This window comes from Pan troglodytes, chromosome 1 (genome assembly GCF_028858775.2).
Source record: "Pan troglodytes isolate AG18354 chromosome 1, NHGRI_mPanTro3-v2.0_pri, whole genome shotgun sequence".
NCBI classification, from domain to species: Eukaryota; Metazoa; Chordata; class Mammalia; order Primates; family Hominidae; genus Pan; species Pan troglodytes.
The window spans coordinates 24,901,118-24,928,870 of NC_072398.2; the positions used below are offsets into that span (position 1 = coordinate 24,901,118).

General features: G+C 42.7%; 1 protein-coding gene across 3 annotated transcripts; it reads right to left on the minus strand.

Moving 5' to 3' along the window:
• Positions 1-7,647: 7,647 nt before the first annotated feature.
• On the minus strand, positions 7,648-27,035 carry CNIH4 (cornichon family AMPA receptor auxiliary protein 4). 3 transcript variants are annotated; one of them, XM_001136032.5, is made up of 5 exons: positions 26,666-27,035; positions 23,094-23,162; positions 17,667-17,779; positions 12,236-12,376; positions 7,648-7,846 (listed from the first exon to the last, which is right to left on the minus strand). In XM_001136032.5, exons 1-5 carry the CDS (start codon positions 26,732-26,734, stop codon positions 7,819-7,821), a joined length of 420 nt encoding a protein of 139 aa, XP_001136032.2. In that variant the 5' UTR covers positions 26,735-27,035; the 3' UTR covers positions 7,648-7,818. The 3 variants fall into 3 exon arrangements, with proteins under 3 accessions (XP_001136032.2, XP_009439837.2, XP_009439838.2); XM_009441562.3 differs by lacking the exon at positions 12,236-12,376; XM_009441563.3 differs by lacking the exon at positions 7,648-7,846 and having other exon boundaries at positions 12,236-12,329.
• Between the last annotated feature and the right edge of the window lie 718 nt (positions 27,036-27,753).

Here is a 27,753-nt window from a genome sequence, read left to right on the forward strand (position 1 = left end):
AAAATGAGCTGGGCGTGGTGGCCGGCGCCTGTAGTCTCAGCTACTCAAGAGGCTGAGGCAAGAGAATCGCTTGGACCTGGAAGGCGGAGGTTGCAGTGAGCCAAGCTCGCGCCATTGCACTCCAGCCTGAGTGACAGTGCAAGACTCCATCTCAAAAATAATAATAAAATACAATCTAATTCTCTTCCACTTAAGCAAAAGAAAAACTGGTATTTTATTACATCATTTAATGACTTCTCTTTTCCAGAAAAATCTAAAACTTAAGATTCAACAAACAGAAGTATTCCCCTCATCATATCACATCGTTCAAGAATCTTTGTTGTTGGTTTTGTGGCAGTAGGCTCTTCTCCCTCAAACTTGATTAGCCTACTTAAATGAGCTTGCTATATACGAAACATTCTAGTCAGGTACTTAAAGTTATTAAATCAGCATGTAATTATAGCTAATGTGGGAATCAAAAGGACAAATAGCAAATTTTCAATCAAGTTTATTTTGTTGTGTTTTGTTTCTTGTTCTCAGATGAGACAAGTTTTAACTTCCCTTTCTGATGTAAGGAGTAGTGGCTTCCTTGGTCATGATATTAAAGTTGGTGCAACTTTATGTACATTCGTCCTTCCTGTATGATTTAAGACTTTAGAATTCTTTCATACGCTCAGGAAAGACATTTAAGACAATTAGCCATGGTGATAGAACAGATCTGGAATAAAAGTGATTTCACTGCAACTTTAGCTTATTTTTAAAAACATAAGAAAATGCCTGTGTGGCTTTTTTCCCTACTGTTTTGAATATAAGAAATAGAGCTACACATTGGATTGGAAATTGTATTCCAGGTAGTTTCCAAATGTTGAATAATTTTCCCTCATCCCCCATAGCTGAAGAATATCAGTTTGTGTCCTAAGCTTTCAGAAAAGGGATCCCTGATTTTATTAACATCAACAAAACTTTTTAAAAATCTTTTTTAAAGAACAGGCAGATGCACTTCTGATATGAAACAAAATATATTTTGGATCTATATGCTATATTCTGTAAAAGAAAATTAACTGTAGATGAACATGCCTGAACCTTTCACAGGTAAGTATGTTTAAGTGGGCTTTTTTGTCCCATTAATGGATTTGCATGAAAAGACCTTTTCAGTAAGTTTCTGTTAACTTGTACACAAACTAAACAACTAACTTGGTTTTCCTTTTTCTTTCTGTTCTTCCTCTTAGTAAAAGTAGACAATTGGAGTGCCTGTTAGATGCCAGGCACTAAGCTAAGCATTTCACATACATTATTTAACTGTCTACTGTAAACAAGTATTACTGCCCACTATTTTCCAGGTGATAAGCTTGAAGATATAACCTGTTATTCCAAAGCCTGCAATTTTAACCTCTAAATCCAAATGCATGTGAGTCAGTTGGGGGCTTTTCTAAGTTTCAGATTTCTGAGGCACCTTTCAGATCTCAAATCAAAAGGGAGATCTGGAATTTGTGTGTGTGAACACTCCAGGTAATTTTATTTTTAAGTTTTTTTATGTAGAGACGGGTAGGGGGAGCGTCTCACTTTGTTGCCAAGGCTGGTCTCGAACTCCTGGCCTTATGCAGTCCTCCCACCTTGGCCTCCCAAAGTGCTGGGATTATAGGTGTGAGTCACTGCTCAAGACAAGGTAATTTTATGCTGTCAGCCTGGTACCAATTCATTTGTTGGTGTTTGAAAACCACAAGACCATAATGCTATGTTACATCAGTGAAAAGAACAAAAAGCAGGAGCAAGAAGGGCATTCGGAGGAACTAACCACATTAATTTTACACCTATTTCACATACACCTATTTGGTTATTGAGCAACAAGTATTCATTTGGGTGCTTACTGTAGGCCAATCACTATGAGTGTGAGCCATTCATATATATTCTCATTTAAATATCAAAGTAGCTTTGTGGGGCAGATATGCTAATTCTTATTTTACAAATGAGGGAAATAGGCTTTAAAAGGTATATGTATGAAGGAGCTGGGACTCAAACCTAGGTGCCTCTGAGCTCATGTTTTTAGTCACTACACCATATAATATTTCTTTGGTGTCTATAGATGGCCACTTACCTTGGAAAAATTGACTGTTAAAACTTGTCAAAGATAGATGAAAAGTTTAAGGCCCCACTTTGATTCTAGTGAACTCCTTAACTGACAGAAGGAAATGACACTTGAAATTCAGGAGACTCCTTCATATTGATTGCTTCGGGGTTTTTTGTTTTTTTGTTTTTTAAGTCTCGCTCTGTCACCCAGGCTGGAGTGCAGTGGTGGATCTCAGCTCACTGCAACCTCTGCCTCCCAGGTTCAAGCGATTATATCACGTCTCAGCCTCCAAGTAGCTGGGACTAGACACGCACCACCATGTCCGGCTAATTTTTGTTTATTTTTTATTTTTATTTTTTTGAGATGGAGTCTCGCTGTGTTGCCCAGGCTGGAGTGCAGTGGTGCGATCTCGGCTCACTGCAACCTCTGCCTCCCAGGTTCAAATGATTCTCCTGCCTCAGCCTCCCAAGTAGCTGGGATTACAGGCACCCGCCATAACGCCTGGCTAATTTTTGTATTTTTAGTAGAGACGGGGTTTCACCATGTTGGTCAGGCTGGTCTGGAATTCCTAACCTTGTGATCCACCCGCCTCGGCCTCCCAAAGTGCTGGGATTACAGGTGTGAGCCACCGTGCCCCATTTTTGTATTTTTAGTAGAGATGAAGTTTCACCATGTTGGCCAGGGTGGTCTTGAACCCCTGCCCTCAAGTGATCTGCCTGCCTTGGCCTCCTAAAGTGCTGGGATTACAGGCATGAGCCACCGCACCCGGCCTGATTGCTCTAATTGTAAAACAGACTCAAGTTTTGTAGAGGGAAACCTCCACAACAAATTTTAATCTTTTTTCAAGAGACAGGGTCTTGCTCTGTTACCCAGGCTAGAGTACAGAGATGTGATCATAGCTCTCTGTAACCTTGAACTCCTGGGCTCAAGCCATCCCTCCACGTCAGCCTCCCAAGTAGCTAGGACTGTATAGGTGCCTATATCGGCTAATTTTTTTTTAAGAGATGGGGTCTCACTATTTTGCCTAGGGGTGTCTCGACCTCCTGGCCTCAAGTGATCCTCCCACCTTGGCTTTCCAAAGTGCTGGGATTACAGGCATGAGCCACTGTGCTTGGCCTAGATACTTAATTCTAAGGAATTGCCAGTTTGTGTGACACTGCTCCTCTAGTCGCATGTGTTTTAAGAACCCTTATCTTACAGAGAAACATACTAAAATATGACAGATGTAACAAGGTCTGGGATTTGCTTCAAAATGGAGGGCAGTGGAGGGCAAAGAAGGTGGTAGGTAATGGATAAAAGAAGAATGACTGTAAGTTTATTTTTTTTTTTTCTCTGCTGTTTGTTTGAATCAGCAAGTATGACCGTAAGTTGATTATTGTACCTGGTAAAATAGAAAATTACCAACTAACACGGGTAAATCCTATGACTCTGTCCCAGAAAGTTGGCAAATTTATATAAAGCTACCCCAGAGGATTCAACCTGCTCCACAGGTCTCTTTCTGATAGATACCAGTGGCAGTCAAATGTGTTACTTTTAATTAAGCAACACCAGAGGTTCAATTCTCACCCAGTTTGCATCCAACCTGTGAAATAAGATCTAGAAAACAGGAATTAAAGTGTATGTTCAACTAACTCACATTCTAACTAGGTGCTAACGTTTAATGGGAACTGATACAGATGAAACCAAGATTGCTCCATAACGGATGTAGCAAACCAAATATACAGCAGAGGAAGCCACAGGCAAACCACTGAGTTCTCTCTCAGCCTGCTGATTCCGACCACCCACCCACTCACTCTTCTCCACCCAGCTTCAGAGGGAAGCAATTAAAAATAAAAGCAGCCTTTACCCAAGAACTTATTAAAGAGCACCTGAGCTCAGAACCAAGTTAGCTCAGTGAACAGTCCCTTCAGCATGTCCAGACCATGATTATTGTGATTACTGTAGTGAAGAATGATAACCCGAAAGCTTTGAATGACCTTCAGTCATTAGACTGTATTTAACTGAAGCAAAAAAAAGTTACCTTTTCAAAAATTCATGAAAAATATGGCTTAGATCCAAAAGGCTTCATTTACCAAGAATATTTCAATCTTTGCTATACTACATAGTAAAATAGTATATTTGGTTTAAAGTACATAAACTCAGGTGACAAAGATCCAGATATTGTAGAATTTCAAACTTACCTTCTCTATCTTGCTGCCCTTTTCCATATATTAGAACAAGTTTATTTAGATTTTGGGGACAACTAATTAGTATATAATATTTCTCACTACTTGACAAAGTATTACCTGTTAGCAAAGCTGATTTCTCCAGTCTCAAGTGAACCAATTATAGCCATTTCCTAGCCTAGCATGTCAGAATATTTCATAATGTGACTGTCTTGAAAACAAAGATGGTCAACTTTGATTATGTTGCTCCATTGCTGCTTCTCTGACTTAAAGGCCATCAGTTTGACTTCTTGCTGAAAAAGCAATAGAACACCACAATCAGGTTTACTTATTCACTCAACAATCATTTATTGTTTGTGTGCAAGGCACTGTGTTAGGTGCCAAGAGCAGAAGGAAGAAGATACAAATATGAATGGGCATACTCTGCCCTCCAGGAACATACAATCTAAGAGTGATTAATTGCATACAAATAACTGTAATACCAGATAGAATGTGGTAAGTGCCATGGGAGATACTACTATAGGAAGCTTTCTTAGCTCTTAACTTCAAAGACCAGGTCAGGTTTTGTTCTACTGTAGTCTGTGGCAGGCATGAAAAGGCAGCTGAGGGGACCTGCTAGGCTTTGATGAACTGAGCTGCATCTTGGATTTCGCTTCCTCTGCTTTCTCAGCTGAGGTTACGGTGATTAGCAAGGGCAGTTGCTACCACTGAAAGGATAGAAGGAAAAAGGCAAGGGAAAATGATACGTACTAAGATGCACATAGGAGCACTCGATAGTAGTCTATGGACTGGGCCCTGGGTACTGCCATTATAGAGGGATGGGGAAGAGGAGTGGTAAGGGAGAAAGAACACTGGACTAAGCATCAGCATTCAGATGTTCATAGTTACAACACCTTGAACGATCTCTAGGCCTCAGTTTATCTTTGGGATGAGGGAGTTAGACAAAATGATCTCTAAGGTCCTCTACAACTCTCCAATCAATGAAAAGGGGAGAACATTTATAGCATCTTAAACATGGCTTTTTAAAGTCAGTGCTTTTATCCCCCTTTCATGATTTGTACAAGTGCCCCTAAAAAAATTGTTTTTGAGCTGGGCGTAGTGGCTCACACCAGTAATCCCAACATCTGGGAGGCCGAGGCAGGAGAATCGCTTGAGGCCAGTAATTTGATACCAGCCTAGGCAACATAGCAAGACCTCTGTCTACAAAAAATTCGCTGGGCATGGTGGTGTGCACCTACTCCCAACTACTTGGGAAGCTGAGGCAGGAGGATTGCTTGAGTCCACGAGCTCAAGGCTGCAGTGTGCCACGATTGCGCCAGTGCACTCCAGCTTGGGCGACAGGGCAAGACTCTGTCTCTAATTTAAAAAAAAAAAATTTAACTACAGTGATCCCCCACTTTCCTGGCTTTGATAGACAAGCAATACAAGAAGGAAGAGTTTTTGTTTTTAACCACAGCTAATGTTTCAGAAGTAAGGAGCTTCGACCTTTGTTATAAACATGGCACCTTTCTGATTTGCTTAGCCTCAGCAAGCCTGATGTACTGTAAACTGACAGCCCAAAGGCTCTCTCAACTGCATGAGTCACTATTTTGGTTACTAAGAATATCTGAATGAGAAGGTGAAACATTTTGGTCAAAAGTCCTCTATATGGCCAGGCGCAGTGGCTCACACCTATAATCCCAGCACTTTGGGAGACCAAGGCAGGCAGATCGTTTGAGGTCAGGAGTTTGAGACCAGCCTGGCCAACATGGTGAAACCCCATCTCTACTAAAAATACAAAAATTAGCCAGGAGTAGCTAGCTGTAATCCCAGCTACTTGGGAGGCTGAGGCAGGAGAATCGCTTGAACCCAGAAAGCAGAGGTTGCAGTGAGCTGAGATCACACCACTGCACTCCAGCCTGGGCGACACAGCAAGACCCCATCTCAAAAAAAAAAAAAAAAAGATCTCTACCACCTTTAAGTAGCTTATCTCTCAGTTGCAAGGATTTAAGTTCTCCAACAGCTTCGTTGCTTTAAAAAGCTTGAGCAGAACATGAAGAGGCACAGGAAGTTAGGAGGAAAGGCAGAGTGAAGGGACTGTTTTCTAAGCAAAAGCTGCCTCAGAGGGAAAAGGTATGAAAAAGAGATGCAAGCAAAGTAATGTCTGTTACACAGCTTCTTGGCCCTGTGCCTGACAGAAATATAAGATTACCACAAGGAGCAATTTCTGTGACCCCAAAGAGGCCAACAGAGCCAAGTTCACTTTGCCTACCATTTCATCGTTCCTTTTGTGTGTTGCCAGGGCACTACTTCCAGCCTTGAAACATGGTCTGTCTGCACAGGGAGTTTGGCTTAGTGGCTCCCTTGCTTCTGCCAAGGCTAGACCTAGTCCAGGACTAAAAGGACATGTAACATTTAATCTTTTGGGTACCACACACCCTGTTTAGCCACCCAATTCTATCTCAACTAGAGTGAATAATGCCTTTGGATTCTCCCATAGAACACAGTCATGTTTTGCCCAAATGCCAGTGCTTAAGATAGCAACATTAAACCACAAACTAGGACTGAGGATAAATTGCCAGGTTTATTTTACCCTGTAAGAGCTGGCAAACAGAGCTAAGGAGGTGAACTGCTCTCCCACCTGCAAGAGTTTACAATATAACTCCAAGGAACAGAGTTTGGTTGTATATTGCTATGTCCATGAAATGGCTTGTATTTGGTCTCCCAGTTCACAACGTGGTCAGTGCAGAGGGATAGAAGTGTTGATCTGGCACCACGTGGCGCACCAAAAGGCTCAATTTCACAGACAGCAAATAACTATTCCTGCTTCTAATCTGATTAGCATCTTCTACCCAAACCCATGAATATACGTTATCAGGGAGATCAAATACAATTGGAATAACTGCAATACGAAAACCAGACTGGCAAGAGCCAGTGGGGATTTTCTGGGTTTGGGGGTGATTGTGGAGGTAGTAGCTTTTAAATGAAAGCTCTTGACAAAATATTTCCTTTCTATCAGCAGGAACTACATTGTACCTGGGGAAAATGGCTTATAAGGTTTCACAAATTGTGCAAAGAAATATATATATTTTGAGATGCCATTCTCTGTTGACATTCTTGTGAAAAGACTTTTAGCTGACAGTCTCATAAATCTTTAAACCATATTAAATGAAGTTGTCACAACACAAGCAAAAAGGGTAATTTTTCTTCTTTTGTCCAGATCAACAGTGTTGTTTTGTACTCTAACTTTTCAGTAGACCTGAAGGGCACCTTTGCTCGCTCATCTCTTCAGTTTGCCCTTTAAAGTGTGTTCTTTATTTCTTTGGCATGCAAAGCTGGGATGACAGTCCTGTTCCTACATACAAATAACCACCTTCAACATACAGAGGATGAAAAACACCTTCGAGTGTTGGCGTTCAGGCTAAAGTTGAGAACTAGAAATCTACAGAAACTCAATTCATGTTTTTTAAATACTTTATATGGTAAAAATACAGCAAAAATAGTTTTTTGTTCCAAGAGGAAAATATATACTGCTATGGTCACGGTTCTAAGGATGATTTAAGAAGTCTCTGGCTCCTCAACTGTGCACTGTAGTGTAGGCTGACTTCAACCACGGCTTCTCCAGCTTCAGTCATTTATCAAAGCTAAGATCATACTGTGGAAAGAAGAAATGAATGTCACTAATGTTTTCTCAGGAATGTTCCTACAGAACCTGGTTTGTCCAGACTTGCGTCCCTAAGGTTCACAAAGGAACAATCATTTGAGTAAAAGACAATCATTCATACCCAAAGGAAAGAATATATTAGGATCTTTCATGTCCAAACTTTTTCACTAAAAAAGAGTGACTGGGGGTGGGGAGTTGGGGGGAGTACAACTTAAAACCTATGTTAGGCTATAGTTAAAAAAATAAAAACAAAACAAAACAAAAAAAACCTAGCTCAGTTTAAAAAAAACAACAAAACAAAAAACACCTATGTCCAGAAAAAAAACCTTTAAATTCTCTAGCCAGATACATACTGTTCTATGCCTGGAACCTCTTCTCCCCATCCCACCACTCCATCAAAGCAGTAACTTCTTACTCAGGTTTTGTGATTGGCTCTAGGGCACCTCGTTGGGGAAGCTGGCCTCTCAGCCCAGGGCAGTTGCACAGCCTCCTTCCACAGCTCTTCTTCCTGCTGCTGTGGCTTACATGTTGTCTCTACCACTGGACTATGAGCAACTCTTGAGATGAAAGCAGGGCCCAAGCATTACCACTTTCATGTTCTACTAGCACCCGAGCCTGCAATTACCAAGTTCCAAGTTTTTACTGTAGGGGTTCTGTGCTGCTCCTCTGTGTCACTTGCAATGTTGTACACAATGTCTGACACACGGCAGTCACCCAATAAATGCTACGCCACTAAAATTGACACAGTTAACAATAATAAAACCATCCTTTCCTTTGAAATACTGGGATCAGCCTTGCTCTGCTGAAATGAAATGCCTAAAATACACAAAAATATCCTTACATCACTTATGGTATAAATAATTGTCCAAATTCAACCATACTAAATGTACTCAATGCACAGTAAAAATTAATGATAGCAGCTAATATTTTTTAAAGATTTTTGAGAGTTTACTATGGGTCAGCATAAACAAGTGTCTTACATGTATTATCTCAGTCCACATTAAAATGTGATGAGGTAGGTACTATTAATATCATTAATATCCCCTTTTCAGATCAGAAACTGAGGCTCAGACAGGTTAAGAAACTTGCCCCAGGCCGGGTGTGGTGGCTCACGCCTGTAATCCCAGCACTTTGGGAGGCCGAGGTGGGTGGATCACCTGACCAACAATGGTGAAACCCTGACTCTACTAAAGATACAAAAATTAGCCGGACATGGTGGCGTGCGCCTATAATCCCAGCTACATGGGAGGCTGAAGCAAGAGAATCCCTGGAACCTGGGAGGCGGAGGCTGCAGTGAGCTGAGATCATGCCACTGCACTCCAGCCTGGGGGACAGAGTGTGAGAATCCATCTCAAAAGAAAAAAAAAAAAAGAAACGAAACTTGCCCCAGGCCACAGTGTAAGTGGTAGAGCCCACATTCCACTAGGCTAGCACCCAATCAAAAAACCAAAAGCATAGATTCCCCCATTCTCTAAAGAAGATGAGCATTTTTTCAAAACTTTAACTCCATTCAACAAGTCCTGAAATGTCAACTAGGTCCAAGGTATTAGGCAAGGCGTGGCAGATGTTAGATACAAAGACAAGTAGCATAAAATCTCTGCAATCAAAAGCTAATGACTTGGTAGTAATAGCAAAACCACTGTTTAAAAACAGCAACCAAAAACCAAGAGAAAAGTGCTACAAGGACATCTTCTGACCCTCTGAACTATATGTAACACCAAAGGGTAACGTAATAGCAATGTGGCTGAAAATGACAGGCTGATAGGGAAGGGAAAGGAAGGGAAGAGAGAAAAGAAAACTGTACAGCCAGTGAAGTACACAGCTGCTCAGGCAAACCAGTTACATGAGTTGCCTATCTTTTATTTAGTTATAAAGAACAATATCTTAAACCTGCCCCAAAATTACATCTTAATTCCTCCAGTCCAACTCCCCACCACTTTATTTTTTCTTTTTTTTTGAGACGGAGCCTTACTCTGTCACCCAGGCGGCAGTGCAGTGGCATGATATTGGCTCACCGCAACCTCCACCTCCCGGGTTCAAGCGATTCTCCTGCCTCAGCCTCCCGAGTAGCTGGGATTACAGGCGCCCGCCACCACACCTGGCTAATTTTTGTATATTTAGTAGAGACGGGGTTTCACCATTTGGACCAGGCTGGTCTTGAACTCCTGACCTTGTGATCCACCCACCTCAGCCTCCCAAAGTACTGGGATTACAGGCATGAGCCACCGAGCCCAGCCACTCCCCACCACTTTAAATTCTACGACTAAGAGTTCAGAAACTCATGTACATTTTTAAATCCTAAGACTTTGAGTCTACTAAGCAAGATACCTCCAAGCCTAAATTTACTCCGCAAAGCATGACTACGTGGGCTGTACCTACAGCACCGCCCCCAGGAGATGCCTGCTCTAGTTTACTTTCCAACAGCATGAAACCGCAGGGGTGGGGAGGATGAAGAAAGGATAACCTTAGCTAAGCCAATTGCAGCTTGTTTTTTGTCTCTTCAGAAACAAATATAAGGGAACATATATGACAGGAAAGATACAAAAGTATTAAAAACAAGAATAGGTGCATCATTATGTTCTCATCATTAACTTTTTTTGCTCCTTATTCATCATCTTTGATACTTGGATTAAGAACTAAGCATATTAGTAATGAGGTAGGGTATGAGAATCAGAAACTGATACCAGTGTGCTTTTTCTGATCTAGTTTTTAAGATACAGAAAAGCAAATAAGATGAATGGTGAAAAGAAAACTATCTAAACTCCAATTTTAATCTAATCCACTAATGGGTGGATTTAGCACAGTGAAGGGATTTTAGGAAGCCTGCTTTGTCAGGAAGAGGCTAAAATGGTTCTGACTTCTAAACTACTTCAAAAAAATAGCAATTTTTAAAAACTGCTATCTTGGCCGGGCACGGTGGCTCATGCCTGTAATCCCAGCACTTTGGGAGGCCGAGGTGGGCGGATCATGAGGTCAGGAGATTGAGACCATCCTGAAACCCCATCTCTACTAAAAATAGAAAAAAAAAAAAAAAAAAATTAGCCAGGCGTGGTGGCACGCACCCGTAGTCCCAGCTACTTGGAAGGCTGAGGCAGGAGAATCGCTTGAACCTGGGAGGCGGAGGTTGCAGTGAGCCGAGACTGTGCCACTGTACTCCACCCTGGGTGACACAGCGAGACTCTGTCTCGAAAAACAAAACAAAACAAACAAAAAAAAACCCCTGCTATCTCTATACAGTTTCTAATCAAGAATTTTCTGAGTGGTGGAAGTTTACTTCAACATAAGTTTTTCCTAATAGTCCTTATGCCTATGTGAAAAATTAAACTCTACCTAGGGGAAAAAATAAAAATGATCTAATTAAAGCTTTGATACAAAGGTTAAGCCTGACTTCTAGCTTTTCAAAGGTTTAATCAAATCGTATACACAGGAATTTTTTTTTTCTCCTTTGCTCTATTCTATGCATCTATGATGGATAAAGGAAAAGGTGGCATGTTCACCTCTAAAACACACAGGAATAATTTAAAACAGGACTATATAAGGCTTCCAATGTCTGACAGCCAATCTATCATATTAATTCTTACTTCCAGTGTGTTATAACTAGAAGACTGATACAACTTTACCATAATAGACATTTAGCATGCTGGAGAATGAGCATCACACCTAAATTACTTATTGCCAAGAAAGATCAGCACAATTTGGATAAAAGTTGCTGAGAGCTGCTGCTAGTGGTGTGATCCCCCAAAGACCATGAGTGGGATGGTCGCTGAGGCACATATATTAATGCTTATAACAGGCAGTGGAACTCCACAGCTGTATACTACTAGGGAAGGAAAAAAATATGAAAGACAGTTTTTTTTTTTTGAGACAGAGTTTCACTCTTGTTGCCCAGGCTGGAGTGCAATGGCGCGATCCTGGCTCACCACAACCTCTGCTTCCCAGGTTCAAGTGATTCTCCTGCCTCAGCCTCCCAAGTAGCTGGGATTACAGGCATGTGCCACCACGCCCAGCTAATTTTGTATTTTTAGTAGAGTCGGTGTTTCTCCATGTTGGTCAGGCTGGTCTCGAACTCCCGACCTCAGGTGATCTGCCCTCCTCAGCCTCCCAAAGTGCTGGGATTACAGGCGTAAGTCACCGTGCCCTGTTTTAAGCATGTGGATAGCCTCAAAGCTAAGGCATAACTAAGATGCAACAGGGTAGATCTACTGTAGTTCAGACAGAAAGCTGATTCAATGACATACATAAATAATCTACACAGCCACAAGGAATTTACATAATCCCTGAAAGTTCCACAATGTCAATGCAAAATCCTATAGTATAGTAATATCTCACCCTTCAAAAACAAATATGGCATCTAGGAAAATACCAGGACTTTAAACTCACCTATAAAGATACATGAAGAAGCAGAGCAAGTGGAAACCAAGCTTGATCATGGCTTCTTTCATGTGTGACTTCAGCTGCCCTCGATTGTGTATTTCTGTTGGATCAAACACTCCCATGTTACCACTCGGCACCATAATGTATCTGATAAATTAAAGGATACACACATTAGAAGGATAATCAAATCATAGGCATAAGTATTCAAATATAAGTAGCCAATAATAATCGACTTTTAAAAGTGAACCAATTAGGCCCAGTACTGTGGCTCATGCCGGTAATCCCAGCACTTTGGCAGGCCAAGGCAGGTGGATCACCTGAGGTCAGGAGTTCAAGACCAGCTTGACCAACATGGTGAAACCCTGTCTCTACTAAAAATACAAAAATTAGCTGGGCATGGTGGCAGGCAACTGGAATTCCAGCTACTCGAGAAGCTGAGGCAGGATAATCACCTGAACCCGGAAGGCAGAGGTTGCAGTGAACCAAGATCGTGCCATTGAGCCCCAGCCTGGGTGACAGAGCAGAACTCCATCTCAAAAAAAAAAAAAAAAAGTGAGCCAATCATAGCAGCCTTAAATTCATACCACATATGGACAGAGTAGTATGATAATGTCATGGGCTGCCACTTAGTTTCCTTTTGAAAGTTATAATACTGTTAATCTTCTGCCCTGTAAAATAAATACAGTAACATTCCAGAAAAGGATATTTTATGCACTGAAACCCTTTTACTCATCTGTAGAAAACTACCATACCAGTCACATCTACAGCCCTTTTCCATTAGACAAAGGTTAAAGAAGGCTTCAAACCCAAACCAATTTTATTAAGTTCTTAGAAACTTCATTATGGAAACAGGGAAATTAAGGAAGTTAGGTTACTTTGAGAGGATCAATGAATTTAAGTGTCTGGGCTTCAACATCCAGACTGTGTCATCTGTGTAACATATATGTCCTAACCTAGCACTGTCCATGAATTCTTCCTGCTCTCACGTCTAAGCTTCTTCTAGTACAACCTTAGTTGTCACACAGCTTCTCAATTATCACTTCTTTGAAATGCAAAGGACTCTCTGAGTTCCACAAATCTGAAATTCTCCCTTAAAACCCCAGTAGCCCGACTATAGCTGAATAGAGGGTATTTTCATTTGAATATCCAGATAACATCTCATCCTTGTCTAATTTCTAGGTTATCTAATAAGAGTGTCACCATTTTCTTGGTAGTCCTTAAAAACTTCCTCTTACCCAACTGGGACTTCTCTCTTCCTCATCTTTCATAGCCAGTCCATCAAACCCTTGTCCAGTCTTTCTTCCTACCACCACTTACTTAGCTGTCTTTTTTTTCCTTTTTGTATTTTTGTTTTATTTTTAATTTTTGTGGGTACATAGTAGGTATATATATTTATGGGTTACATGAGAGATTTTGATACAGGCATGCAATGTGTACTAATCCCATCAGGGTAAGGCTGGGCACAGTGGCTCACACCTGTAATCCCAGCACTCCAGGAGGCCGAGGCGGGAGGATTGCCTGAGGTTGAGTTCAAGACCAACTTGACCAACATGGAGAAATCCCATTGCTACTAAAAATACAAAATTAGCCAGGCGTGGTGGCGCATGCCTGTAATCCCACCTACTCAGGAGTCTGAGGCAGGAGAATCGCTTGGACCCGGGAGGCGGAGGTTGCAATGAGCCAAGATTGCGGCATCACACTCCAGCCTGGGCAACAAGAGCAAAACTCCGTCTCAAAAAAAAAAAAAAAAATCACATCAGGGTAAACGGGGTATCCATTACCTCAAGCATTTATCCTTTGTGTTACAAACGATCCAATTATACTTTTTTAGTTTATTATTATTATTATTTTTAGACGTAATCTCGCTCTGTTGCCCAGGCTGGAGTGTAGTGGCAAGATCTCGGCTCAGCGCAACCTCCTCCTCCTGGATTCAAGCAATTCTCCTGCCTCAGGCTGCCGAGTAGCTGGGATTACAGGTGCCCAACACCACCACGCCCAGCTAATTTTTGTATTTTTAGTAGAGATGGGGTCTCCCCGTGTTGGCCAAGATGGTCCTGAACTCCTGACCTCAGGTGATCCTCCCACCTCGGCCTCCCAAAGTGCTAGGATTACAGGAGTGAGCCACTGCGCTCATCTCTAAAACACACAGGAATAATTTAAAACAGGACTATATAAGGCTTCCAGTGTCTGACAGCCAATCTTTCATATTAATTCTTACTTCCAGTGCGTTATAACTAGAAGACTGATACAACTTTACCATAATAGACCATTCAGCATGCTGGAGAATGAGCATCACACCTAAATTACTTATTGCCAAGAAAGATCAGCACAATTTGGATAAAAGTTGCTGAGAGCTGTGGTATGATTCCCCAAAGACCATGAGTGGGATGGTCACTGAGGCACATATATTAATGCTTATAACAGGCAGTGGAACTCCACAGCTGTATACTACTAGGGCAGGAAAAAAATATCAAAGACAATTTTTGGTATTTTTTTGATATCAAAAAAAAAAAAGACACACACAGTAAAAAGTGTTGGCAAGGATGTAGAGAAAATGGAACCCCCAATACACAGTTGATGGGAATGTCAAATAGTGCAGCTGTGGCTGGGCACACTGGCTCACACCTGTAATCCCAACACGTTGGGTGGCTGAGGTGGGAGGATCGCTTGAGCCCAGGAGGTCGAGGCTGTAGTAAGCAAACATCATGCCACTGCACTCCAACCTAGGCAACAGAGTGAGACTCTATCTCGAAAAAAAAAAAAAAAGTGCAGCTGCTTCTGAAAACACTCAGGCAGTCCCTCAAAAGGTAAAATATAGAGTTACTATATGACTCAGTGATTCCACTCCTAGGTATTTTGCCTCTTTGTCCTGTGGACTACTGTACTTCATCTCCAACAGCATAAAGTATAGTGGTCTGAAAATAGCAAATAATCTATCTGTTGATTTTTTAAACCTTTTTAAATAGAAGGTAAACTTGTGACCAGCAGACAGCCAACCTGTCACTGCAGTTACTAGGGCAATAAATATACATGATCTTTGTCTTTATTTTATAATTATATTTTAAAAAGAATCTCCGGTGTTTCTGTTTGTTTTTTTGAGGCTGGGTCTCGCTCTGTTTCCCCAGGCTGGAGTGCAGTGGTGCAATCTCGGCTCACTGCAACCTCCGCCTTCCAGGTTCAAGTGATTCTCCTGCCTCAGCCTCCCAAGTAGCTGGGACTACAAGCGCATGCCACCACGCCCAGCTAATTTTTGTATTTTTAGTAGAGATGCAGTTTCTCCACGTTAGCCAGGGCTGGTCTCGAACTCCTGACCTCAGGTAATCCATCCACCTCAGCCTCTTAAAGTGCTGGGATTATAGGCATGGGCCAACACGCCCAGCCTAAAAAAAGCATCTTTGGACTTGACTTCATAGAACCTTTTACCACTATCTACAAAGAAGCCATGCCAAAGCTGGCTCTTCTAGCAGGTTTTCATTTCTAGTAGAGATGACTGACAGTATGGTCTGGTATAACATTAAGATCCTCATTCTCAAAGATTCGAGTCCCCATTCTCACTCCCAAAGTTGTGTTTCACTTAAGTGAAACTACAGGTAGACTTAGCTGTGCTAAAAGTCTGTCTGGGACTAGCCCGCAGCAGAAGTGCAAGTAATCTGTGTTCCCAGCTCAGAGCTCACTTTAGGGCGTTGGTCTATGGAACTGATCATGGGAGAGAACTACTAAGCTTGAAAGAGGCCAGGTGCGGTGGTGTGCACCTGCAGTCCCAACTGCCCAGGAGGCTGAGGTGGGAAGATCGCTTCAGCCCAGGAGTTCAAGGCTGTAGTGCACTATATCACGCCTGTGAATAGCCATTGCATTCCAGCCTGAGCAACACAGCAAGACTTCATCTCTTAAAAAAAAAAAAAAAATTCAGAACCCATGTTCAGTATATTAAAAAATGAAAAAGAAAACAAAAAATTCTACCCCAGGGTACCCACCCTCTAGAAAAGAGACACAGATATTTTAAAGCTTTTCCCTCACTCAGATTCTAGTTTCATGACCCTTATAAAATCATTCCCCCATATCCACTCCTTCCCTCATCTCTACTGCTGCCATTATCTTTTCATGTGCATCCCATCTTCCTCCAAACCCTACTTTATTTTTTTCTGTTCTTTTTATTCTAACTGCACTTTACAACATCATACTTAAAAAACAGCCAATGAATGGTCCTGTCCCAAAAAACTAGACATAAATAAAAATGAAATAAAACCTAAAAATGTAGTAGAGCAGCAACCCACTAATATAACAATTACAGGCTTGTCAAGATTATCCCAGCGGTCTTCACAAGAAAGTATGCTATGTCTAATAACCCAACTATAAAATTATATACGTCAGGGTTTCCATCGAGCTCATTTTGAACAAACTTCCTAAATTTATTAAATAAAAAATTTTGATTAGTTACCTAATTTGCAGCTTTTTTTTTTTTTTTTCTTGAGACGGAGTCTCGCTCTGTCGCCCAGGCTGGTTGCAGTGGCGTGACCTCAGCTCACTTCAAGCTCCGCCTCCCGGCTTCACGCCATTCTCCCGCCTCAGCCTCCCAAGTAGCTGGGACTACAGGTGCACGCCACCATGCCCGGCTAATTTTTTTTTGTATTTTTAGTAGAGATGGGGTTTCACCGTGTTAGCCAGGATGGTCTCGATCTCCTGACCTCATGATCCACCCACCTCAGCCTCCCAAAGTGCTGGGATTACAGGCGTGAGCCACTGTACCCAGCCCTAATTTGCAGCTTTTAAATGTACTTCCAGCCCGGCGCTGTGGCTCACACCTGTAATCCCAGCACTTTGAGAGGCTAAGGTGGGCGGATCACTTGAGGTCAGGAGTTTGAGACCAGCCTGACCAACATGGTGAAACCCTGTCTACTAAAAATACAAAAATTAGCCAGGCACTGTGGCAGGCACCTGAATCCTAGCTACTCAGGAGGCTGAGACAGGAGAATGGCTTGAACCCAGGAGGTGGAGGTTGCAGTGAGCTGAGATCAAGCCACTGTACTCCAGCCTGGGCGACAGAGTGAGACTCCATCTCCAAAAAAAAAGAAAAAAAGCTCTTAAACACCTTTTTTGGCTCACACCTATAAATAATCCCAGCCCTTTGGGAGGCCGAGACCAGCAGATCACCTGAGGTCAGGAGTTCAAGACCAGCCGGGCCAACATGGTGAAACCCTGTCTCTAGTAAAAATACAAAAATTAGCCAGGCGTGGTGGTGCACGCCTGTAGTCCCAGCTACTTGGGAGGCTGAAGTGGGAGAATCGCTTAAACTGAGGAGGCAGAAATTGCAGTGAGCTGAGATCACACCACTGCACTCCAGCCTGGGTAACAGAGTAAGATCCTGTCTTGAAAAAAACACATCTTTTAAAAATTTTTTTTAACTACCTTGACACCAAAGTAAACAAACTATACTCACCGATATATATTCCAAGTGGCAACAGGTAAGTTGAGAAGGAAGATGAACCAGTGCAATGAAATGAGCAGTAATACAGTGACAATGGTATGGCCAATCAATTCTGGAATTACCCACTGCAATGGAAGAACACAGTATTACATCTCACTGCTATGTCCTTCCTGACTGTACATGTTATTTGAAACTAAATCAATGAACGTACAGAGAATTTACAAGCTACTGTTTCAAGATTATTTTTAGACTCCCATGTCCCAGATTTGCATACTGCTATAACTTTGTATCCCATGCAAATATATCAGGGCACAGCTTAAAAATAAAGCACTTAAATTTCAATTACTTTTTATCCTAAGCAAAGGCTTAGGTTCATTCATTAAGCAGATTTGAATGAGAACTAGAGAAAAAAAGAGTATTGTTTAGTTCCTATTCTAGTATCTATGCCAAAGCCCCTAGCTCTAATTTGGGATGTCTGATATCCACACACATGTTGCCTTTCAAGTCAGAATAGCAACGTTAAACATTTTCCAATCTCCAGAATCCCGAGGAAACCATTTCATACTCAGAGAAAAAGAAAAAATAATAAGAATGTAAAAGCTTACAATAATAGCTCAAAGTTGACCAAATATGATAATGAAGCAGAATGCCAGAATCCTGGCCTATCGGCTTTACAGAGCTCCATGCCCTTCCCTATGCTCTTTGTTGACTGTGTAATGTTCTAGTTCTCATGCATCAACAGCTTTTGTGGCAGGGTTCTCAATTCACCAACAGCTTTCCCTTCCTATGAGTACAGATTTTTAATTAAAGTTAACTTCTTTTAGTGGAAGTTAATATTTAATGAAAGAAACTGGCATGCCTCACTTTCAGAAATGAGGAAAACAAAACTCAGAGTGGTTAGGTAAATTGCCTAAGGTTACACAGCTAAATAATGGCACAGCAATATAGTGTAAGCCCAGGCACAATGACCTCAGACCTCTTGCATTTAGATTTTGGATAATTTTTTGGTAAATAAAGAAGTAGAGATTTTTCTGGGCCATAAACCTAATTTGCAATCAACTTGGTTATACTTTTTTTTTTTTTCGCTCTGTCGCCAGGCTGGAGTGCAGTGGCATGATCTTGGCTCACTGAAACCTCCGCCTCCCGGGTTCAACCAATTCTCCTGCCTCAACCTCCCGAGTAGCTGGGACTACAGGCGCCCGCCACCATGCCAGCTAATTTTTGTATTTTTTAGTAGAGACGGGGTTTCACCATGTTGGCCAGGATGGTCTCAATCTCTCAACCTTGTGATCCACCCGCCTCAGCCTCCCAAAGTGCTGGGATTACAGGCGTGAGCCACCGCGCCCTGCCGGCTATACTTTTTAAAATGCTATTACATATTGGAAAGTTCTAGTTGATTGCATAATTCTTACAAGTATGAGCTACAAAGTCAAACAAACCTGGAATGGAACTCATGCTATGTCCTATTTATTAGCTGTGCAATCTTGGGAAAAGTTACCCTCTCTAAGCCACAATGTTTTCATCTGTAAAATACACACAATACCTACCTCACGAAGTTGTTGTAGAGAATTAGATGAAATAACATGTAAGCCACATGCAAAGTAGGCACTCAATAAAATGTCAGCTGATGTTATACTAATACTCTCCGATCCATATCAGATCCCTAAAGCTATAGCCTTCAGTCTCTGGATTTCTTACTGTAGGCTGCAATCATCTTTGTATTACACAGACACAGACCTGAAACATGTTTCTTTTTTTTTTTCCTTTTGTTTTATTTTTGTAGAGAGGAAGTCTCCCTATGTTACCAGAGCTGGTCTCGAACCCCTGGGCTCAAGTGATTCTCCCTCCTCGGCCTCCCAAAGTACTGGGGACAGGTGTCAGCCACTGCAACTGGCCTGAAATATGTTTCAGGAAACAAGACTTCACCTTATTATGCTTGGTTTACTGACTTTCAACCAAGTCCTCTGTTTTTTGTCTCTTCCCTCCTTAATGATATGCCCTTCCCCGAATTTGTTCTCAGCACACTGGCACTAGACTCATATCCTCCATGAAGGAACTTGGAGGATTTTTCTCTAAAGTAAATGACTCGAAAAAACACCTACCAAAACACCGCCATTTCAGGTACCCCAACAAAAGTCCAGGTAGATAACAATTACCCTACAGGGAAGTCTACCAGTCAACAAATCTAGACCATCCAAAGAGCTTTCAATGAGTATTTTAGTGCTTTACCCTTAAATATGAATAGGCAGTCATATATCAGAAATTTGAAGAAAACCTCCAAAATCAAAGACAGATGGGGGGAAAAAAAGAAAGGAAAAGAACTGGATGGAAACAGATATAATATTGGAAGCAGAAGAAAATTTCAAAAATACTATAATCAGCCAGGCATGGTGGTGCACATCTGCAGTCCCAGCTACTTGGGACACTAAGGCGGGAGGATTGCTTGAGCCTAGAAATTCAAGGCTGCAATGAAATATGATTGTGCCACTGTACTTCGGCCTGGATGAGAGAAAAAGACCCTATCTTTAATAAAAAATAGAAAAATACTATAATCAGTATTCTCAGAGAACTAGGAGTCAAACATGAACCAAGAGAATAAAAACCTCTTAAAAATCATCATTTTAGCATAAATGCTACATTTGTTAGAAAATTCAAAAGAAGGCTGGGTGCAGTGGCTCATGCCTGTAATCCCAGCACTTTGGGAGGCCGAGGAGAGCGGATCACCTGAGGTCAGGAGTCGGAGACCAGCCTGGCCAACGTGGCGAGACTTCATCTCTATTAAAAATACAAAAATTAGCCAGCATGGTGGCACACCCCTGTAATCCCAGCTACTCGGGAGGCTGAGGCACAAGAATTGTTTAAACCCAGGAGCTGGAGGTGTCAGTGAGCCGAGATAGCACCACTGCACTCCAGCCTAGACAACAAGTGCAAAACTCCATCTCAAAAAGAAAGAAAAAAGAAAAAAAGAAAATTCAGAAGAAAAAGCAAGGGAAATAATAAAAACAGCAGAAAAAAAATCAGAGATAAAACTAAGAAAAAGGAAAAATTGGCAGATCAATCCAGCAGATCAATTGTCTAGTTAGTGGATGTTGTAGGAAGAGAAGGAGGGAAAAAAAGATGGGGAAGAAACATCAAAGAAAGAATACAAGAAAATTTCCCATATTGAAAGAGCCTATCAGATGTCCAAAACAAACAAGAAAGGCCTTTTAAAAAGTACACAGGCCAGGCACAGTGGCTCACGCCTGTAATCCCAGCACTTTGGGCAGATTACGAGGTCAGGAGACCAAGACCATCCTGGCTAACATGGTGAAACCCTGTCTCTATTAAAAATACAAAAACAAAATTAGCCAGGCATGGTGGCAGGCGCCTGTAGTCCCAGCTACTCGGGAGGCTGAAGCGGGAGAATGGCGTGAACCGGGGAGGTAGAGCTTGCAGTGAGCTGAGATCACACCACTGCAATCTAGTCTGGGCCACAGAGCAAGACTCCGTCTCAAAAAAAAAAAAAAAAGTACACAGCGATACAGCACTGTAAAATTTCAAAACACCAAGGATAAAGATTCTAAAACTTTCCCATAGAGGACAGGAAAAGAGAGAAAGAGAGAGAGAGAGAGAGAATGAGAATGAGAATCATATAGAATAGATGAGAAATTCTTTGGGAGGCTGAGGCGGGCAGATCATGAGGTCAGGAGATTGAGACCATCCTGGCTAACACGGTGAAACCCCGTCTCCACTAAAAAATACAAGAAAATTAGCCGGGCGTGGTGGTGGGCGCCTGTAGTCCCAGCTACTTGGGAGGCTGAGGCAGGAGAATAGCGTGAACCCGGGAGGCAGAGCTTGCAGTGAGCCAAGATCGCACCACTGCACTCCAGCTTGGGCAACAGAGTGAGACTCCGTCTCAAAAAAAAAAAAAAAAACGGCATGGTACTTCCCAACTTGAACCACTGGAAGTCAGAAGACCACCAAGGGGTGTCTTTAAAATTCTGAAAGAAAAATCTTTTCCAGCCTAGAACCCTGTACTCTGACAACTATGAATCAAGTGTAAAGATGAGACATTTTCAAACATGGAAGGCCTCAAAATTTAATTGGCAGTTACCTTATCTCAAGAAGCTACATGAGGCTGGGCGCAGTGGCTCACAACTGTAATCCTAACACTTTGGGAGGCCAAAGAGGGCAGATCGCTTGAGCCTAGGAATTTCAGACCAGCCTGGGCAACATAGTGAAACCCTGTCTCTACAAAAAAATTTTAAAAATCAGCCAGGTATGGTGGCACACACCTGTAGTCCCACCTACATGGGAGGCTGAGGTGGAAGGATCGCTTGAGCCTAGGAGGTCAAGGCTGCAGTGAGCCATGATCGCATCACTGCACTCCAGCCTGGGCAACAGAGTGAGACTCTGCCTCAAACAATCAAACAAAATTTATGAAAAAATTTAAAATATGGAGCTTAGGCCAGGCATGGTGGCTGACACCTGTAATCCCAGCACTTTGCCAAGACAGCAGGATTGCTTAAGGCCAGGAGTTCAAAGCCAGTCTAGATCACATAGCAAGACCCAGTCTACAAAAAAATTTAAAAATTAGCCAGGTGGCTGGGCACGGTGGCTCACGCCTATAATCCTAACACTTTGGGAGGCTGAGGCAGGCGAATCACTTGAGGTCAGGAGTTTGAAACCAGCCTGGCCAACATGGTGAAACCCCATCTCTATGAAAAATACAAAAGAAATTAGCCAGGTGTGGTGGCAGTGCCTGTAATCCCAGCTACTTGGGAGGCTGAGGCAGGAGAAACGCTTGAACCTGGGAGGCAGAGGCTGCAGTGAGTCCAGATCACACCACTGTACTCCGGCCTGGGTGACAGAGTGAGACTCCATCTCAAAAAAAAAAAAAAAAAAAAATTAGCCAGGCATGGTGGCATGCGCCTGTAGTCCCAGCTACTCAGAAGTCCGAGGCAGATCACTTGAGCCTAGGAATTCAAGAATAGCCTGATCACCACTGCAAGAAACCTTCTCGCTCAATAAATAAATAAATAAATAAAGAGTCATACATTAAAAAAAAAATTATTTTCTCGGTAAACTACACAAGAAAGGTCTTCTTTCATTCAACCAAAGACAGACTTGAGCTTTTTTCCGTGAGTGGGAGGAGGGAGTTCCGACGCAGAAGACAAAAACAATTACCCTCATAATGAACATTTCCCTACTCTGAGTAAAGATGCTATCCACTGTAAACAAGAGACAAGCAACATGTAAAGAAACAAAATTTCAAGTCAGATCTTCTAGCATAATTTCATGATCTAAAATATTGTAAAACACAGCAGTTCCATCAAATTTCCAAAGAATAAGAGACAACATGTACTCTAAAATCAAAAATACATCTGTTATCTCTAATAATCTTAAGTATGGAAAATGACCTGGCTTCAATGCCAGAGAATGAGCAAAGAAATGTCTTACCTTGTTTAATTTTGAGCAACATGATCTAGCATTAATGTAATCACATTCTAAATCAGACAATGTAATTATCTGATGATCAAGATAAGGAATTATTATATTTCTTTTATAATAACTAAGTATTTAAGTTTCAGAAAGCTATCCCAGTTACAAGGCAGAATTAGATTTGACTTGAAAAAAATGAGTTGTTTCCTAAAGTTTGCTCATTAGACAACTCAATTTTCCCATTCATGTTCCTTCAACAAATTATTTTACCAAATAATCCTATTTTGCTCAAATCTAATCTGACCCAACCAGAACATTTAGTTTGAGTTCTTCAAATGTAAAACAATGGCTATTAAAAAAAAAAAATGGGAAATATCCCAGCACTTTGGGAAGCTGAGGCAGGAGGATCGCCTGAAGCAGGAGTTCAAGATCAGCATAGGCAACATAGCAAGCCTCCATCTCTGTCACCCAGGCTGTAGTGCAGTGGCGCAATTCCAACGCACTGCTACCCCTGCCTCCTGGGTTCAAGCAATTCTTGTGCCTCAGCCTTCCAAGTAGCTGGAACTATAGGTGCGCGCCACCACCACACCCAGCTAATTTTTTGTATTTTTAGTAGAGACGGGGTTTCACTATGTTAGCCAGGCTGGTCTCGAACTCCTGGCTTCAAGTGATTCACTCACCTCACTCCCATCTCTACAAATTTTTTCTTTTTTTTTCATTAGCCGGGCATGAGCACCTGTAATGCTAGCTATTAGTAGCAGTAGTGCTAAGGTGAGGCAGCAAAATGCCTAGAGCCCAGGATTCACGTTACACTGAGCTATAATCACACCAGTGCGCTCCAGTCTGAGCAGCAGATTTGGTAGGCACTTGTAGTCTCAGTTACTTGAGAGGCTGAGGCAGGAGAATCGCTTGAACCCAGGAGGTGGAGGCAGCAGTAAGCCAAGATTGCGCCACTGCACTCCAGCCTGGGTGACACAGTGAGACTCTGTCTCAAAAATAAACATGAAAATAAAATAAAGTCAAACTCATCACTTTCTCCACAGATTGATCTTCCTCCAATTTGTTTTATTTCTGTTACTGACACAAGTATCATTTGCCCAGGATCAAAATATGGAAAGCTATCTCTGCCTTCTGTTTCATATATCATAATCACTCACTTGTAGGTCCTAGCAATCATTTCTTCTAAATACTACTCACATATTCCCTCCTTTCACCTGCCCACAACCAGCACTCTATTTGAAATCCAGACAACCCTATCCAGTTGGTTTATCTTCCAATCCTTCTTGTTTCCAACCCACTCGGCAGATTCATCTTCCTAATAAACTACCGAAAATAAAAATTTTCAATGGCTCTCTATTGCCTGCAGGATAAAAGTGAAAGACTTCCCTCCCACCCTTAACATTCAAGCCCTCCAAAATCTGATGTAATCCTGCCTTTCCAACTTAGCCTTCTACTGACGCCAAAATCAACCATGTGCTCCAGATGGTCTATTCGTTAACCATAGCCCAGAAATCCACGAACATACCTGTCTCTGCACCTTCGCTCTTGCCAGTGTCTGATTTGGAATATTCACCTCTTCCCCTTCCTGTAGATTTTGTCCACAGTTCAAAGTCCAAGAAAACTCTTATATCCTATATGAAGTCTACCGTGACCATTTTCCACCTCCTATCCCTAAGTTAGTGCAACTATTCTAAAATACAGAATATGCTGAATTTCATCAAAACACCCCCGAATGTATTTTAATGTAATGTCTAAGTCAAACATTCCACCTACCATTTCTCTAAATGCATAAATTGGTGTAAACCAGGGCTATTTAAAATTATCAAGCCTGGTTTTCCAAACTGCAAAAAGAAAAAACCCAGCTACATTTCTGAGCGTAAGCTCTAGTTCAGCGGTGTCCAATCTTTTGGCTTCCCTGGGCCACATTGGAAGAAGAATTGCCTTGGGCCACACATAAAATATACTAAAACTAATGATAGCTGATGAGCTTTAAAAAAAAATCACCAAAAAAGAATCATAATGTTTTAAGAAAGTTTACAAATTTGTGTTGGGCCACATTCAAAGCTGTCCTGGACCACATGCAGCCCGTGGGCCGTGGGTTGGACAAGCTTGCTCTAGTTCCTTATATCACAAGAGGGGCATAGAGGTCATCAAAACTTAGGCAAGTGATGCTGCCCTTTCAATCAGCTCCCCAAACCTACTAAAACTCAGAAATCTTGTCGTTAGATATCATCAAAGTAAAAACTGCTGCTCAATTGGGGAGGGTGGGGACACGAAGGCAGAGCAATATTTACTGAACACTAGCTATGGGGCAGGCACTGTGCTAGGGTGCTCAGCACCATTCTCATTGTGCATATCTAGGAAATAAACATTTCCTATTTTAAAGATCAGAAAACTGAGGCTTAGGGAAATAATGTGCATAGCAAAGAGCTAGCTGAGCAGGAAACCTGATTCCAAATTTTGTCCCTTTCCACTACAACAGGATGCCAGTCTACAATGAAAAATGAAGCTGCACTGAACATACACTCTGTACGACTATCCTAAAGCCCGCATGCTCTAGCAAACAAATGGTTTAATCCGATCAGAAACAGGTACATGTGATTTCCAAGAAAGGAAGCTGAAATGCGGAGTTCCTCATACGTTTTTTCTTATATTTAATTACTTAAACCTGGATGGTGCAATACAACATTGGGCAACAACTAAGCCTAGATGCTTTGTCAAGAGCTGGGAAGAGTTGTAGCCGACATGGCTACTGCAGTGCTAAATTCAACCACCATTTATTGCTCTGGAAAACAGTTTGAATACTGCAACTTCAGTTTTAACATGGATCGACAGAAAAATTTAAAAGCTGAGAAACGATTGGGAGCTACAGCAGGTGTAGTTATTGAATTTACAGATCTGCAACCACCGGGGACAACCAAAATAATCACTTTGTAGATAGTTGTTAAAACAACTCCTTTCCAACACTCACTACAAAACGGCACAGTGAAGGAAGCAACTTCGCTCCTTTGGCGAATGAGTCAACTCCTGGATGTGAAAGGTCCCTGCAAGTACTAACACCCGCCAGAACAAAGGGGCGGGTGCCGGGGGTGTTGCGTGGGGAACAGGAGGAGGCAAATGGCCCGCACTTATCCCGGCACCCGACTGTCGCAAGCGACCGCCCTTGGGACCCCCAATATCCGACGAAGAGCACGGCGCAGGGCCTCTCCCAGAAAAACGGCGACGCTTCTCTCCCGAGGGCGGCCGTGGCTCAGGCAGGGCTGGTCCGGGCGCCGCGGGGACGAGCGGAGAGCAGGCGGGCAGGCCGAGACGGGGCGCGCCCGGAGAGGCCCACTCGGACCCGAGTGAGGGGCGGCCAGCAGCCCAGGCAGGGCAAGTGCGTGCAGGGCAGCAGGGCCCGTCGGGTAGGGCAACCAGCCTCTCCTACCCGCTCCGGGGCCCGCGCCACCGCCCCGGCCAGGCCAGCTCCCAGGGAGCCCATGCCCGCCGCCGGGCGCCTCCCTAGTCCCACACACCTGCCCGGGTGCCCAACTGGCCCACCCTCAGCCGTGTCCCCCGGCAAGGCGTCCGCCTGCCTCAGGCAAGGATACGAAGTAGACCGAGAGGAAGATGAGCGCGCAACAATCGAGGAGAGAGAAGACGAACACCACCGCCTCCATCCTCCTCCTCCTCCTCCTCCGTCGCCGCCGCTCCTTCCGTCAAACCCGCTCGGATGCCCCGACCCACCCCTGATAGGCCCTTGCCGGGGCTGGCTGAGGCGTGTGGTCCTCGAATCCGGGTGCGGCATGCCGGGAGTTGTAGTCCATATTTTAAAAAACTCTACGGCCCTAATTCTGACGCATGCTGGGAATTGTAGTTCATTAGTACAAGTCCATATCAAAGAGGTGGGCAGGGCCTCCTTCATAAATCCGATTATTTCCAGAAATGGAATTAATCAACAAGTATTTACTCAACGCTTTTCTTTTAAAGAGCTGGGGTCTTGCTCTGTCATCCAGGCTGGAGTGCAGTGGCGTGATAGAGCTCACTATGACCTCGAATTCCTGGGCTCAAGCAATCCTTCCACCTCAGCTTCCCGACATGCCCAGCTAATTTTATTTTATTATTTCTTATTTTATTTTTTGAGACAGGGTCTCACTCTGTCGCCCAGGCTGGAGTGCAGTGGCATGGTCACAGCTCACTGCAGCCTCTACCTCCTGGCCTCAGGTGATCCTCCCACCTCCGCCTCCTGAGTACCTGGGATTACAGGAATGTACCACCATGCCTGGCTAATTTTTTGTATTTTTAATAGAGATGGGGTTTTTGCCATGTTGCCCAGGCTGGTCTCGAATTCCTGAGCTCAAGCGATCTGCCTGCCTCAGTCTCCCACAGTGCTGGAATTACAGGCCTGAGCCACTGCACCAGTCCCTACTGAACGCTTTTAATCTGGATATCCAGTAGGATGTATTTCCCATGTGTGAAATTTTCTTTAGAGTTGGCTCTAGAACCATTGCATTCCCTGACTTAGGATTTGTAAGGGGTTTTCATCTCAAAGCACAAATCTAACTTAATGCTCCTGGCTTGACTTTTGCGATTTGCCCTTCCCTTCCTGATTTCAATTTCTCCAGAGATTTCACAGTCCTTTGTTTATCCTCTCCTACAGCAATGTTTCTCTCTTCTCTAGATTTTAAGATCTTTAAGA

Bases quoted from the DNA above. Each gene is read 5' to 3' on its own strand.
- CNIH4 (XM_001136032.5), bottom strand. From the start codon at position 26,734: ATGGAGGCGGTGGTGTTCGTCTTCTCTCTCCTCGATTGTTGCGCGCTC. The intron at 23,163-26,665 runs GTATCCTTGCCT...CTTGATCATCAG, and splicing joins TCTTCCTCTCGGTCTACTTC to ATAATTACATTGTCTGATTT. The intron at 17,780-23,093 runs GTAAGACATTTC...CTTCCATTGCAG, and splicing joins GTTGCTCAAAATTAAACAAG to TGGGTAATTCCAGAATTGAT.